Here is a 14768-nt window from a genome sequence, read left to right as displayed (position 1 = left end):
ATAATAAAAAATATTTTATATAAAGTATTATTTATTTCATGATATAATAGTAATAGTTAAATTTACAATATTTAAATTAAAAATCATATATATTTCATCATTTTTTAGGAGTTGTCCAGCAATGGCAAGATTGTCATCAAGGCGTTTGATGTGCATGAAGTATTCATTGGTTGTGTGGTTGGTTTTGCGGGCTGGAGAAAGTTGAGATCACACTCGAATCACTTGAGTCTTGGATTGAGATTCAAAAGAGATGGTGAAAGCTAGCCATACTTCACGAGGAGTGGTGCGATGAGCAACATCGGCAAGAACCTCATTAGCGAGAGAGGTATTAAAACACATTCCAACCCAACCTAGCTTAGAACACATACTGTTGCTGGGGAGGCAATTAACCAGACCCTGTCGGACCCATTTCCATTTTCATCTCCATCTGTATTCGGCTCTCTGACATTTTAATGGTCTTCTGCTCTGCACACTGTATTCATGGACCTCGTCTTATGGGTTAAGAAACTCCAATTTGGTTTTAGCTGGCCTTCGATCACTTATTTTAAGCCCGCCATTTTATTATTAATTACGAGCAATGTTTCACGTGCTTTGCTGGGGGCTGCTTACGAATTCCATATTTATTATTGTGCAATAGTTATGGAGAGATTAATTGATCTTTCAAGAAAATAGTGAAATGTTAAACCTGCCATTGAAGCATGGTAAGTACATAATTCTATTAACAATTATAAATATTAAATTAATAAAAAAAAACTAAAAACTAAAAGGAGTAATGTTTTTATTTACCATCACTTTACAAAATACTATTTATTTTAATGGTGTTTTTTTTCTAAATCTATGTTTTTTTTTCTCTAATTTTTTTCTTTAACATTTTATTTATTAGATATTGAACTTTAAAATTTATTGCGGTATGCTTTCTATATCTTTAGCTCTGTCTCATGATTCATGTTGTGAGCTTGGCGGTTTAACCTGATAGACTCGATATTTTTTATTTTTTTATTTTTTTTTAAGTTTCATCCTTCAACATAGAATTGATTAGGAATTAGACTTCATAAGGCTTGTTTTCTATAAGGTTATCCCTGTCTCATGACTCGGTTTGCATGTTTTGCGGGTTAACTTAGGTAAATTCAGGTTGTTTTATTGTGTTTTATTTTTAAATTGATTTTTAAAAAAAATTTCATCATTAAATAATGAGTTTATTGAGAATTGAGCTTCATAATTTCTTTTTTTTTTATGGAGTTATCCAAGTCTCATAACCTAGGTCACGAGTTTGACAGGTTAACTCGAGTTGTCTCGAGTTATTTTTTCTGTTTACTTTCTATGAAGTTTTTCGGTCTTATAACCAAAATCACAGGTCTGACATGTTAACTCAAGTCATCCTTTTTATTATGGTCTTATGACCCGAGTTGTAGATTTAGCAGGTTAACCTAATTGATTTAATATGTTGTTATTTTAATATTTTTTTTAAAAAAAATATTTTCTTAAATTTTTTTAAGAAATTATATTTTTACATATCGTTTGAGGTTTTTTTAAAAATTATCAAGTTAATTAAATCACATTAAATCAATCTACATACAACTTAATTTTTTTTATTAGAAAAATATTGGTAATACTTATATATTTGTTTTGAAATGTAAAAAAAAATAATTATCATGCAGCGTAGCACGGCCAAGGATCTAATCATATTTCTATTTAACAAGGATTGAAGGATGAAAATAAAGGATGGCATTAAAGCTTCAACATATGGCAAAAGCTGTTTGCTATGTTCCATCAGTCATGTACAAAACAATGATTAAACATTTTTCCAAAAAAAAAAAAAGAAGCTATTTCTAATACAGCAAACTTTGAATATCGTGTTGGCCCTTGTGTCAACTCAGAAGAAATGCCTAACAGTTCAGAGGACATGATAAATCATCTAGGATAGCCGGATGGTTTTGGAGCTGAACGGAGAAAATACAAATGTCTTGCGACTTCATAGACAGCATAATAGTGAGCAAGCACGTGTGTGACTCTGCTTCCACATGTGTTAGCAGCTTTTGGAGGCTTAATTACGTGTCGTGGCTGTGCAGAGCTGCATTGGAATAAAGCTCGAGTGGTCAGGTAAATATGTGCTCGATTGACAGATACTCGGCGCAGTACCTGATTTGTGCATTTCTTTTCAGGGGAGGGGTGTGGTGGTCTGGGAAGTTGCTCTTCTGAATTGGTGGTTCTCTGGGGATGGAGAAAAGGGCAAAAGATCGACCACAGAAAGCCAAACAAAAGATGTTATGTCCGAAAAATGAACTGAATGCATAAAGATTGCACGTGTCACCTTTTTAACCCGAGCGAGAAGGCTAAAAATTGAGGCATGGTTTCGGAGGGTTTTTCTCTCGAAAAGCGACACCTTTCAGAAGTAAATAAATAAACACAAACAGAAAAGGATCTTGAGAAATATAGTTATAGGACCAATGTTTTCTCCATCAATTTCTTTTGAAATATGTATTAAATCCTAAATACAAACCCCAAACCTTACGTTCTAAATCCAATTTCTTAGATTCAAACGTTGAAATTCATTTGGGAAATTCCAAAAAGGCGCCATCTTTTGTGTGCATATCACCTGATGGGACATCCTTTGATTCGAGATGTAGAGGAAGAGGAGTTTTCATCGTCGATTCAGCTAGAATTCGAATCGACAATTGCTTCTTTTTACACTTCACAGCAAAATGAATTTTAGTCCAAGAGGGCCACGGGACCTTCATATCTAGCTACTTCCTAGGACAACATTCTACTGTTGGAGGGGATCTAGGCGAGAGATTTTTCAGGTGCTGGCATTGACCTTGGAAGCAATGACGATGCAATCACGGATGTTCTTTTCAGCTCCCTCTGGTGTGTTATCAAAGGGGTTAGGCCAACACTAGTCTGGAAACATTCAAGTAATAGCATTGCCCATGAATTTCAAGGTTTAAATTTAGAATTTAAGTTTAATTCTATAAGGTTTGGGTTTAGGATTTTGAATTTTGAGTTTAATATCTAGGTTTCGGGGTATATTTAATATTTAGATCCTATTTGTCTGCTAAAAAGTATTTTTTTTTAGAAAATGAATTCCGAGAAAATGAATTATTTTTCAATGTTTGGTAGTGTAATGAAAAATAAGTTGGAATACACTTTCAAGAGTTTGGTTATGTCATGTAAAATGAGCTGGAAAATAACTTATTAATATTTTATTTTTTTCAAGCTTATTAAAATAACGAGAAACAAATCTTACAAATTAAAAAGTTAAATGAGAATGAAATTGAAAAAAAAATATAATTTCATAAATTATCTCAAATAAAATAAATAATAATCAAAATAATAGAGATCAAATTGAAAAAATTAAAAATTAAAAGATGAAGAAATTAAAATAATAATAATTAACATTTCATAAATTATTTCAAATAAAATAAGTAACAATCAAAAGAACGAGGACCAAATTTGATAGATAAAAAATTTCAATTAAAAAATAATAAAGGAAAAGCAAAATAAAAATGAGGACCAAAATTAATATAAAAATTAAATTCTAGAGGATGAAATTAAAAAACAAATATTCAAAAAAAAATATAAATATAACAATCAAAAATTTGATGACCAAATTTGATATAATCAGCAAATAATATGATATTTCTAAATTTTTCATAATTTTTGAAAAGTATTTTCCGTCTAAAATAAAAGGAAAATACTTTCCTGAAAACCAAGCTAAATTTTTCTTTAACTGGAAAGTGTTTTTCATTGACCAACTTTTCTAATAACAAACAAATATATAAAAATTTAAAAATTAATTTTTAAAAAATTACTTTTCAGAAAATAAATCATCAAAGAGAAAATACTGCTGCGAGCCGAGGACATGCGTTTTCACTCTAGCTATGCTTTTTTTTTTTTTTTTTCCTGCGCGTGCTATCTTCCCTATTTGTTTTTCTTGAAATGTGCTATTTGTATTTTTTTTTTAAAAATGATTTTAATGTCAGGATATCATGAAACATGATCGTGTTTATTTAACCTTTGAGCAAGGCCCATTCTGTGTATCTTGTAAAATCATAACCCTCATTTTACATGGGTAATAACAATGTAGGCCTGGGCCTGCAATCTAAGCCCACGCATATAAGCTTGGGAAGCCGAGATCTTTATTTATAGATAGTGAGGAGAGCATCGTTTACCTGCAACATTTTTTTGGTCGTGAAACTTGTTTTTGGTCATTATGCACTTTGAAAAACCAAATTTAGACCTTTAAAAATTCATTTGCAACCATAAATAAAATTTAATTAGTTTAAAAACTTAAGGAATAAATCAAATTTTAAAATAAACTTAAGAGCTTATCTATTTTTTTCTAGTATCATTAAAGATTAAAAACATTTTAATTGAGTTGATCTTTCAAAGCTAAATCTATAAACACTAAAGTTTTTCGATGATTTTTTCTTAATTTTCTTAATTTTTAGGAATTAAAACATGAAAATAAGTTTTAAAACATGAAAATAAGTTTTAAAATCAAAATATAATAACCTAAAACAAAAGGGATTCAAGATGAAAAAATGAAAATGTGAGGGATCAAATTAAACTTTTTACATGCCTTCTGCAAAAGGGGGCTGCGTTTGTTCCAATTTTAGTTCTTAATTTCTCAATTTTGTTTATAAGATGAAATTAATTGTTAATTTGATGTTAGAATGTCTTATAATATATTATTCAAGCGAGAGAAAACAAATCTAAATAGATTAAGTTGACAAAATAACTTTAAAGAAATAAATTAAAAATAAATAAAGTTAAGTGATGTAAGTATAAAACAACAAAACGCTGAAGGATCTAAAAAACAATTTAACTATAACCAACGGGGTGCACATGTTAAGGGATGAACGGTGGTTATCAAAAACATCGACCGCTTTTATTGGAGTTTTATTTTCTGCCTTTTCTTTCTCTTTTTGGATAGCTTGGTAATCGAGCACCGTGAAATCTCCAAACCAAGTCCGATACGAGCGATTAACACTAAATTAAACCCATCCATTATTTTTCAATCGATAATTATTTATAATCACATCAAAACCGATATCCAAAACGACAGAAACCCTGAAGCAGTGAATTAGGGTTTTGGATCAGAATGTCGACGGGCGGGGCCAAGGACGGTGAGTTGCAGGTAGTAGCAGCGCCGGAGAAGACAAAACCGGCGCTCCCTCCGCTTCCACTTGCGGCAAGGACGGGATCGACGGCGTTGGTGGAGTACACGGCGCCAGTACTCAAAGAAGAGGAGGAGGACCTAGAGGTGAAGCTTCGAAGAATACTTGAGAATGTGCCAGTTCGAGTTAGTAATACCTCCGGTAGTTCCGCGGGTTCTGGTTCCGGTGATTTTCACCAGGTAATATGATCAATTGATCATTTATTTTTTAATTTCTAAATTGTAAGCCGAGAAGTTTTTGTGTAATAGTTTTTTCAGTTTGCAACTTTCTAAAGTGTTTTGTATTCGTGTTATATAGATAAGAGTAAATAATAATTGTACTGCAGGATTAAGATTAGGGTTTTATTTGTTTGATATCAGGAGAGATCGATGCTGGATTGATTAACGTTTGTCTAGACGAGTATATTCGGTAGAAACTGAATGTGATTTGGAACTTGGTTTTAGGCAGTATCGAGTTAGCAGTCGTTGCCACTAAATGCAATTAACACTGATTCATGCTGATGACCTTTTCCGCCATGACCATAGCGCTTTATATTAGAGATGCATGCTCATGGCGTTGTGACAGTAGTGATCCTATTGTATAATCTTTGCCCGTGGAATGCATTGGCTCAAACCTCTTCTATTAGAAAAAGGATTCCTCTGCCGTTTATGGTTTGGTGGCACCCACTATAAATCTAGAAAAGCAGGAATACAGAGGTCTAAATGCACAGGACATCTTGGTGATCTCAAGAGATCAAAGTAATTGGATTGTAACAGACTGAGGGTTGTATTGAAGTTGTGTTTGGTGTCGTTGAAAGAAGAATCATGCCAGGTTAAACTTATCTAATAATACCATGTTGTTTTGCATCATCTGTGTGCTCAATGTCTAACATGTATTATATTTGTTCATCGGTGAAGCAGGAAGACATGAGTGCTGTGGGTGGGTGTGCGTGTGAATATCCATGTTTGCATATGTTCGTCTCACTATTTTGTTTTTTGGTTTTTTATTTTTTTGGGTCACAACAGTATCGGCAAATGAGACGGAGAGAGCAAGACAGGCTTGCAAGGATGGATGCTGATTACCAGAGAAGGAAAGAGTTAGCTGAATTTACTATGAGGAGAGAGCAAAGGATGAAGGCTGCAGAGGAACAAACAGAGAAAAAGCGTTTGAAAAGGCAGAGGAAAAAGCAAAGGAAAAAAGAGAAGAAGATGAAACCAAATGCTGGTGGAGAAGAGTGCCGGAGAGAAGATGACGACGAGGACTCTGATGATGATGGCGATGAAACAAGAAACTAAACAGGCTTTTACCTTATCGTTTTAGTCCAAGCTTAGGTTCAAGCTTGATTCCTGCCGGAATCTTTAGGCAATGACCTCAATCAGCTTTCTAGTTGTTATGCTCGAACTTCCTAATTATTGAAGTAAGATTCCCTTGTTTGTAACCGGTGAAGTAGTGCCTCTCCATAGAGAGATGGAACTGGACAAGGAAAGAGTCAACTTTGAAGGGTAGCCTGATGGCCTGATGGCCTCGTCTTGTTGATCATCAGAGTGCCGGGTAAAACATATAAGATGAAATTTCATCATTGCCAAGCAGGTTTTTTATTGTAAAGCACTTGTGTTCTTTTGAATGAGCGAGTGAACTAGTTAATGCCCAAGACTTCAATTGCAACAAAATTCCTAACCGGCCCATTTTCTACCATAATTTATACACCCAATGAGCAAGCAAGAATTATTTTTCAAAGGCTAGACATCAACAGTCAACACTAATCAGCACGCATATCAAAACTAATTAGTTCATTCAACTCTGATGATAAGCTACAGATAAAGGGAGGCATTACCAGTAGCATATTTACCGTGAAAACATTAATTTAGAAATAAATGACTTCCAATAGACCCTGCAGGAAGTAATTACTACAGGATGGCTAGAAAGTGATGTTAAGCAACGATATCTTTAATGTAAAACCTTAATGCCTGGGCTGATTCCATTTTGACCCAGCCCAGTTCTACATCGTCCAGTCCTCAGCGGACGTTATGAGCTAGATTTTGCGTCGGTTTTCTGTTTAGTAATAGAGCCACCGTTTGGTATTTTATAGTATTCTCTCTCACACTTCCTCTATCAGTCAACTCTTCGATCGATCTCTAAATTAGCTACCTCTAAAATTGAATCACAATGGGCGAGTCCGTCACCCCTCGTCGCATCTCCGTCCATCAAGCTCTTGGCGGCGGCCCAGGTATCCGTTTACCTGCACGTATACACGTATTTATGCATGTATAGGAATACTGGTGTGCATCAAAACCATATACCTTCCTCGATCATTTTGATTCTAAATAGATCTGAATATTTTTTTATATCAACCTATAATCTTGATTTTAATGTTAAGTATTGGTGTTAAATGTGTAGTGGCTGATGTGTTGTTATGGAAGAGATGGTACGCAAGCGTTGGTGTTTTAGTGTCTGCAACAACTCTGTGGATCTTATTTGAGAAAGCTGGTTACAATTTGTTATCGTTTGTGGCTAACGTGTTGTTCCTTCTTGTTGTTATTCTCTTCTTTTGGGCTAAATCTGCCTCGCTTCTCAATCGGTAATTAATTTATGCTTTTTTGCACCTTTTTAAATGTTCGCGATTTTATTTGTCTAAATCTTTTTTGTGGTTATTGATTTCGTATGTGAAATTCTAACACATTTCACAATTTTTTATTGGTATAAATTTTTAGTTATGGATGTTGTTTTGTCTTAATTTTTTTGGTGGATTACATGCATCAAAGAGAGATGTTTCATATAATTCTTAAATTTCAATTTTATTTACTGATTTTCAGTCACTGTTTGCTGTTTTGGGTGACGAAATCTAGATTTGTGTGCATGTGTGGTTTTGGATTCTAGGAATGAATATTTATTAGTAGTTGTGATTTAGGCCATTCCCTCCACTTCCAAATTTGGAAATTCCCGAGGAGATTGTTGCCAAGGCAGCTGGTATTATTCACGTGTATGCCAATTATGCATTGTCGATTGCGCGTGAAATCGTGATCGATAAGAATTTCAAGGTTTTCCTCCAGGTTAGTAGCCATTTCTATCTTTCCACGAAAGAATTAGCTATACTTTTGTTGATCGCAAGAGGGTGGAATTTATATGTGTGATGCACATGTGGTTCTGCAGGTTGTTTCTGGTTTCTGTGTAGCATCTTATATCGGTAGTCTCTGCAACTTCCTAACTCTTGTCTACATTGGTGAGTTCTTTATTGCTTATTGTGTTTTCTTAATCAGTCCATTATATGAGGGCAGACATTAGTTCATTATATTTGATTACATCTACAGGGGTTCTTCTTAGTCTTTCGGTTCCTTTGGTATATGACAAGTACCAGCACCACATTGATGAAAAGATTTGTTTAGCCCATAAAATAATTCAAGAACAGTATAAGAAAAGTCATGATGCCATCTTGAAGAAGATTCCATTACCATCAAACAAGGAAAAGAAAACACAGTAGGTAAGTTGCTGCCTCTCTCGTAAATATAGACTAAAGTAGGAAGAATTTCATTGGTAAGCATTTATGATTCCGTGTCTAAATAGTGCACATCTGACTGAGATTATGGCTGTGTTTTTATATGGAGCCAAAGCATGCTGTGGCCTTTATTATGTTTGAAATTTTGATAATGTCATTGGTGCAATTTCAATGTCATTATTGTTGAGACTTGATGATTTTGCTAATGTTGTGGAAGGATACATGACTGATTAGGCAACATGATGAAGGCTCTGGTAGAGTATTTGTTACAAAAATCTGATAATTTACCTCCAATAGGTTAGAAGTCTTCATTATAATGGGCTGCAGTTAGGTTGCTTATGACAAGGGCATTTTGAGTATATGGTACTTTTATGTTGAGGATCTGATAGCTTGTGCGTAAAATGAACATTACATCTTTGCCACATTGGATGCGCGCTGAAGAGAGGCATGCTCATTTGCTGTCTTAGTTGCTTTTTATTTTTGTGTGAATTATAAATAACATACTTGGTGCATTTTGCTTGAAACTGTCACCATGGTGAAACTAACCTGTGATTTAACATGTCGATAGATTAATGGACTTGCCTTGGTATAGTTTTTTCTTCTGAGACTTCCTTGGAATATCATTTTCCATAAGAAATTGAGTTTTCATGAATGTTGCAACGAGGAGTTGAATTAGCACAGATCATACTGAAATTTGCCAATACATGGGTCTCCAAGCTTCTTGCATTCAGGATTATTATTAAGGAGTCACTGTTGAAAAAATGTACGATTACAAATATTGTTCTCCAAATTTGCTTTCTCTGGTGAAAGTCATCCTGATTATATTTTCATCTTATGCTGATTCACTGGCCTTCCTCCCATCTGGTCGCTCATTTCAGCATTGTTTACTTCCACCTTCCCTGTAACTGTCTCCACATGAACAGCTTCGGTAGGCGGGATGAATGTCCTAGGTTGTCTATTTATCAGCATGCTACCTTCATCTTGCTCATCAATTTGCTTCCTTTATTTGTTACATGGATATCCATATACTGCATTTGTTGTCAGAATTAAAACCATTTTGGACAAACTCAATTCATACTGGATGGATCTGGTCACTGGTGGTTTACTCTGTCCTCTATCTCTCTGGCTTTTGTTCGTTGAACAACTTTGAGTAAACTATCTTTGGATACAGGGTTTCAAGTTGTTCAGCAGACAGTGACTATATGAAGCTGTTGAGGGGTGATTTTTCTTTTTGGTTGGGATGCTGTCAATATTAGCATCGAACATCAGCTACTCATGGTAGTTCTTTAGGAGCAGAACTAACCTTAATACCACCAATGAAGAACAGTAGATTTTTCATTATTTTTTATCTGCAAGAAAGCCATTGTTTTGATTCTCTTGATCTGTAATTTTGTCAGTCCTTGCTGTTGTTTTTATTTCTCACTATTTCATTCCCACTGGATTAAGTTCTCCGATTGTGGAGAGGAAACTAGCTTTTGATAATGGAAGTCTATGATAGCCAACTTTTTTACTTCTTTCTTTGAAGAGCAAGTAAGCTTCTTGGTATTATCACAGCTTTGTGCTCGTTTAATCGCTTCAACTTTTTACGTTACTGCCGTACTGCTCGCTTCCTCTACCCCCTCCAGTTGTTGGCATAAGAGGTATTGGGTCTGTCATTTTACTGCGTTGATTCACCTGGTCTTTCGACCTTTCAGTCCTGGAACACAACCATCTTTTTTTTCTATTTTTCATAAACAACGGTTTTTATTAAATTCAACTTTACGATTGCAAGCGTGACGCGCGGATCTACCACCTTTCAACCTGTTTGCATTTCCTTTAACAATTGAATTGAAGAATAGCATCCCAGACAAGTCCAAATGTATTGCTTCATCCTACTTCTTAGAGTTGTTTCTTCTGAATACACCAACGCATGCTCCCATGCTGCTTCCACGACATAATAACGAGGGCAAAATTCTCGCTGTTATGCAACTACCGTACCATAGAAACAGGTTTTTAACCTCCCTTGTCACTCTGTTGCTGGTGGATGTTATTACGCATGAGTGTAGAAAGGATTGATTTATACCACGAGATCAATTGCAAGTGCTCGAGGTTTTGGAATCAATCATATTTCATTGGAACAGTAGGCTACAAATTATCACTATGAGAATTGCGCGCATTTTGTAGTGTCCTGCATAAGTTTTAAAATCACTATCTTCAACCTCGGCTACAATATCACGCAGAAGAAGCTTATGCCACCTTAAAGACTGGAATATTTTCTGATGGTGGTAGTGTCACTGAGCGTAAAAGTTCCGAGGAGAACACAAGTCCCAGGAAGTGAGAAAGGATGGTGTTCGCTGATGCCTGCACAAGAGAAACGGTGAGGGCTGATATCAATCAAATAACTGGGACCAAAATGTTTACCCCAATTAAAAGTTATCATTGATTTATCCGAGAACTGAACACAGATGTTGGGTTAAAAGAACATCACTTTAGTAAATTGATAGAAGGTAAAAAATTTTACTTCTTCCATCGTATAGGCAAATATTAAAGTTATCCTTTGTATCCTCATTGATTCATTTGTTGATTTATTTGGCTGAGAGCATAAATGCTAAAACTGATAAAGCTACAGTGACTTCTATAATAACACAGAGTGATTTCTGAACCTAACTCCTACCATGAGTCTGTAGTCAGCAGAACTTTAAAATATGATGGTAATTAGATCTGTATAATATTTACCTGCACCAAAAACACATCCAATGCAAGAACTGGACTGTAACCAGGAGAGATTTGCTGGTAATAAGGATTTGCAGAAGAGGTTAGGGCCTTCGCAACCAACAATCCAACTGTGGCTTGCATCCCAAGAATGGCAGCACCCATTCCCAACAAATTCAGTATTATGCCATTTTTAAAGCTTTTAACAACATCAGCACGAGGAGGTGCCTGAAAATATAAAAAATAAACAGAACACCAAGCATAGAAAAAATATTTTAGAATTATGTAAACAATATATATCTGGTTATTTAACTTCAGCAAAAAGAGTCTTTGAGTAACAGTATGACAATCAAAGGAGCCACTTCATGTGTGCTGAATTCTAGCACCATATTTAGACCACATCATCCTCACGAGAACCTAATGCGATCCACATTTAGGTATGGTTTTCTATTTTTCTTGTTTCTTTTAACAGGTGTGAAAAGCTGTACAACCCAAGCTCAACAAACACTAGCAGTTTACTATTGATGATCTTCTGCACTTCAATGGTATGGAGTTCATCTTACTTGTGTAGTCCAATGACTCACATGAATAAAGAAGAAAAATCACATGGATAGATAGATGGGAAGCAAAGACAAAGGATACAAGATGAGCCAGCAAATACAAACTGCATGAAAGTTCCTTCAAGAGATTCTCGTTGACAAAATAAACCTCCCCAGTCATTTTTAAACTACAAGGACTATTTGTAGATATAAAAATGGGATCCAGACTCTAATTGCCTCTTATCATTCTTTTCTCTTTAAGAGAAAAAAATATCAAGGAAAATATTTGCTAAATTTGAATGTCCACTTATCACAATATCCCAACCATTAAGTTTCTTGCTTCAACATTGGACTTCTCCTTAAATTACCGCAAATGGCATTTGAAGGAAACAATGTCTCCATTTCCCTAAAGCGCCACATTACCAATTAATTCTTTGGCATACAGAAACAACAAGATTCTCTCATGTAAACCCACCGACTTCATCATGCATAAGTTGTACAAACTGCGACTACCATAAACAAAGTACTTTGCCCAAGGTCAATGAGAACAATCAAATTCTTAAACAGACTGCCAGGTTATTTCTGTCAATCAACCAATAAACCCTGAGGGTTGAAATTACGAGAAATATATAGGCCCTCACAACATGCCTGGCTCTCACGATAGGACATTGCCAATTGTAAGGGACACATGGCACTCCCACCTTAATCTACCTAATGCAGGGAGGACAGTACAAGTGACAGTCGTACCCAAAGCAACATCTCCTCCTGACACTTTCGACAGGCCACGGATCATCATGAATGGGCCTACCACAAACATAGGTACACAATGAGGCTCGTTTTGCAAGTTGCATTATGACTCTTGCTCAATTTGGCAGCCCACGTTTGAGGCCCGTCATCAAGCTCGTCATGTTACCAAATCCAAAAGAACTCAAGACGAGAGGAGACCTCATCAAAAAAATCATTCAGAATACAAATGACAACTAAAACAATCATTCAGAATACAAATGGCAACTGAATAAGTAACATGTCCTTTCCAATGATTAAGTTGAAAATCCTTGGAAACAACCATTATTCAGAACGATCAAAATAAACACTGTTTATGATTGCGAATAACACATAGTAAAAAAACTAAAACAGTATGTATACATACCTTGGAAGGATCATTGGCAGTTTTTCGGAGCTTCTCAGAAAGCCGGATGTACCCAAATGACCAGAAAACAGAAATGAATGCAGCTGCAATGCCACCAAGAGTAGCATAAAAAGTGGGAGGCGAAGTGATCTTCCCAGTGACAACCACAGAAAAGGAAAGAATCACAGCTGCCACTGTACTACATATTAGCTGCCCCCAAAATCCTAGACTACCCAACCGCTTAAAATACCTTGATGTATTCTCTAATCTCTTAGCCACCTGCACACACAATAGCAATAATCTTAATCTAGTCTCCACAACAGTTCCCACATTTTTCTTGGAAACCAAATATAAAAATCGGCAACCAAGAACGGAAACTAAAATGACATTTAGAAACCCGTTTTAAAGCAGCTCCTTTCCTCAACTCAAGTCTCATATTCACAAAAAATTGCATTTCGCTTCGATTTCTCTTCATTCCCATCATCTCTTAGTAGTCAAACAGAAAACTTACCACACAAAACGCAAAACGAAAATGACATTTAAAAATTAAAATCCCATATGAAAGGCAGCTCCTTTTTTAGACATGTTAATGGGTTTCCAAAATAATGCATGTATAGCCCCCCATCTAAGCAAAGAGAAATTAGTGCATAAAACAAAAATAACATCAAGAGAAAACAAAAACCCTTATAAAAGACAGTTCCTTTTCTTTTACTACACAAATGGATGGCCACATAACAATGTGAGTTAGTAAATTAGACTTCAAATTCTAATGTAACTTTCTTTTAGAAATCTTGAGCAAAGAATTTGGAGAGGGTTTGAACCTGAGCGAGTTTTGCCCTTTCTGCCTCGTCGTTTTGGGAATTGAAAGCAGGAGCAGTGGTATTAGAAGCGTTTGTTTGGGTAAATAATTTTTTTGGTGTTTTGTTCCTAAGATGATCATAAATAGATAATGAGCTAATGTAAGAGAATGATGGGAGAGGTTGTGTGGATTTGTGAAAGATTAGGATGGAGTTTGGAGGAGGGAGGAGAGGTAGGTGTTTTGCACGGTGGATAAGGGGAGGCGTTGAAACAGCCGCCATGGATGCCGCCGTGCCGGAGCGAACTGCCGGCATGAGTAGCGTTTGCATTTTTCCCGAAAGTGTGACTGTGAGCGGAGTAGGCTAGTTCGAGACAATGTACTGCTAAATACGAATCAATTTTTTTATATGAGCTGCATGTCGTTTAATAAGGTCATGTAAGAAGCTTGTCGTGCCACTATCTGTCGTCCATGTACTAAAAAACAATGTGTCGTCTGATGTGTAGACGACACTCGTCGTACTTGGATTATTATTAACCTCAACTAACTGAGGAGGGAATTCATTTTTCCTTCTCACAAAAGTTTTTTTTCCTTCAAATTTTTTAATTTATTCTTCAATAGAATTGTTTATTATGATTTCATAATTCTGATTGCAGATTTGGTAAATTAAATGAGGTTGGCTCAAGTTATTTTTTATGTTTGAATTGTTTTTTGAACAATTAAATTGATTGTATCATATCAGGTTAAACTTTAAACAGTTTGATTTTTTTTTGTTAGAAAACACATTAACAATACCTAGATATTTTTTTATATTAAAAAAATTGATCTAACTTGTGGTGTAGCCAGATTAACTCGAGTTGTTTTGTTATTTTTTTAATTTTATCATTTAATATTGGATTGATCGAAAATTAAAATTTATAATTTTTTTCATTTGCTTTCTATGGAGTTATCCTAATTTTCTGAC

The 14768-nt window shown here is 35.2% G+C and overlaps 3 protein-coding genes across 3 annotated transcripts; 2 read left to right on the top strand and 1 right to left on the bottom strand.

The window, feature by feature from the left end:
* The first annotated feature begins 4866 nt into the window (after positions 1-4866).
* LOC133701336 (uncharacterized) lies at positions 4867-6807 on the top strand. Its single transcript, XM_062125219.1, has 2 exons — positions 4867-5356; positions 6182-6807. The coding sequence occupies exons 1-2, from the start codon at positions 5102-5104 to the stop codon at positions 6449-6451; spliced, it is 525 nt and encodes a 174-aa protein (XP_061981203.1). The 5' UTR covers positions 4867-5101; the 3' UTR covers positions 6452-6807.
* Positions 6808-7054: 247 nt separating this feature from the next.
* Positions 7055-10159, top strand: LOC133701328 (reticulon-like protein B11). The gene is made up of 6 exons (XM_062125207.1): positions 7055-7383; positions 7554-7734; positions 8065-8206; positions 8307-8376; positions 8465-8634; positions 9821-10159. The coding sequence occupies exons 1-5, from the start codon at positions 7323-7325 to the stop codon at positions 8632-8634; spliced, it is 624 nt and encodes a 207-aa protein (XP_061981191.1). The 5' UTR covers positions 7055-7322; the 3' UTR covers positions 9821-10159.
* A 579-nt stretch (positions 10160-10738) lies between these two features.
* Positions 10739-14196, bottom strand: LOC133701319 (protein TIC 21, chloroplastic-like). The gene is made up of 4 exons (XM_062125196.1): positions 13830-14196; positions 13030-13287; positions 11365-11568; positions 10739-10989 (listed from the first exon to the last, which is right to left on the bottom strand). Exons 1-4 carry the CDS (start codon positions 14133-14135, stop codon positions 10876-10878), a joined length of 882 nt encoding a protein of 293 aa, XP_061981180.1. The 5' UTR covers positions 14136-14196; the 3' UTR covers positions 10739-10875.
* Positions 14197-14768: the final 572 nt, after the last annotated feature.

This window comes from Populus nigra, chromosome 1 (assembly GCF_951802175.1).
Source record: "Populus nigra chromosome 1, ddPopNigr1.1, whole genome shotgun sequence".
Lineage (NCBI taxonomy): Eukaryota > Viridiplantae > Streptophyta > Magnoliopsida > Malpighiales > Salicaceae > Populus > Populus nigra.
This window is presented reverse-complemented; position numbering and strand designations above follow the sequence as displayed.

Bases quoted from the DNA above. Each gene is read 5' to 3' on its own strand.
- LOC133701336 (XM_062125219.1), top strand. From the start codon at position 5,102: ATGTCGACGGGCGGGGCCAAGGACGGTGAGTTGCAGGTAGTAGCAGCG. The intron at 5,357-6,181 runs GTAATATGATCA...GGGTCACAACAG, and splicing joins GTTCCGGTGATTTTCACCAG to TATCGGCAAATGAGACGGAG.
- LOC133701328 (XM_062125207.1), top strand. From the start codon at position 7,323: ATGGGCGAGTCCGTCACCCCTCGTCGCATCTCCGTCCATCAAGCTCTT. The intron at 7,384-7,553 runs GTATCCGTTTAC...TTAAATGTGTAG, and splicing joins AGCTCTTGGCGGCGGCCCAG to TGGCTGATGTGTTGTTATGG. The intron at 7,735-8,064 runs GTAATTAATTTA...GTTGTGATTTAG, and splicing joins TCTGCCTCGCTTCTCAATCG to GCCATTCCCTCCACTTCCAA.
- LOC133701319 (XM_062125196.1), bottom strand. From the start codon at position 14,135: ATGCAAACGCTACTCATGCCGGCAGTTCGCTCCGGCACGGCGGCATCC. The intron at 13,288-13,829 runs GTTCAAACCCTC...TTGTGTGTGCAG, and splicing joins AAAGGGCAAAACTCGCTCAG to GTGGCTAAGAGATTAGAGAA. The intron at 10,990-11,364 runs GTAAATATTATA...TCTCTTGTGCAG, and splicing joins TGGATGTGTTTTTGGTGCAG to GCATCAGCGAACACCATCCT.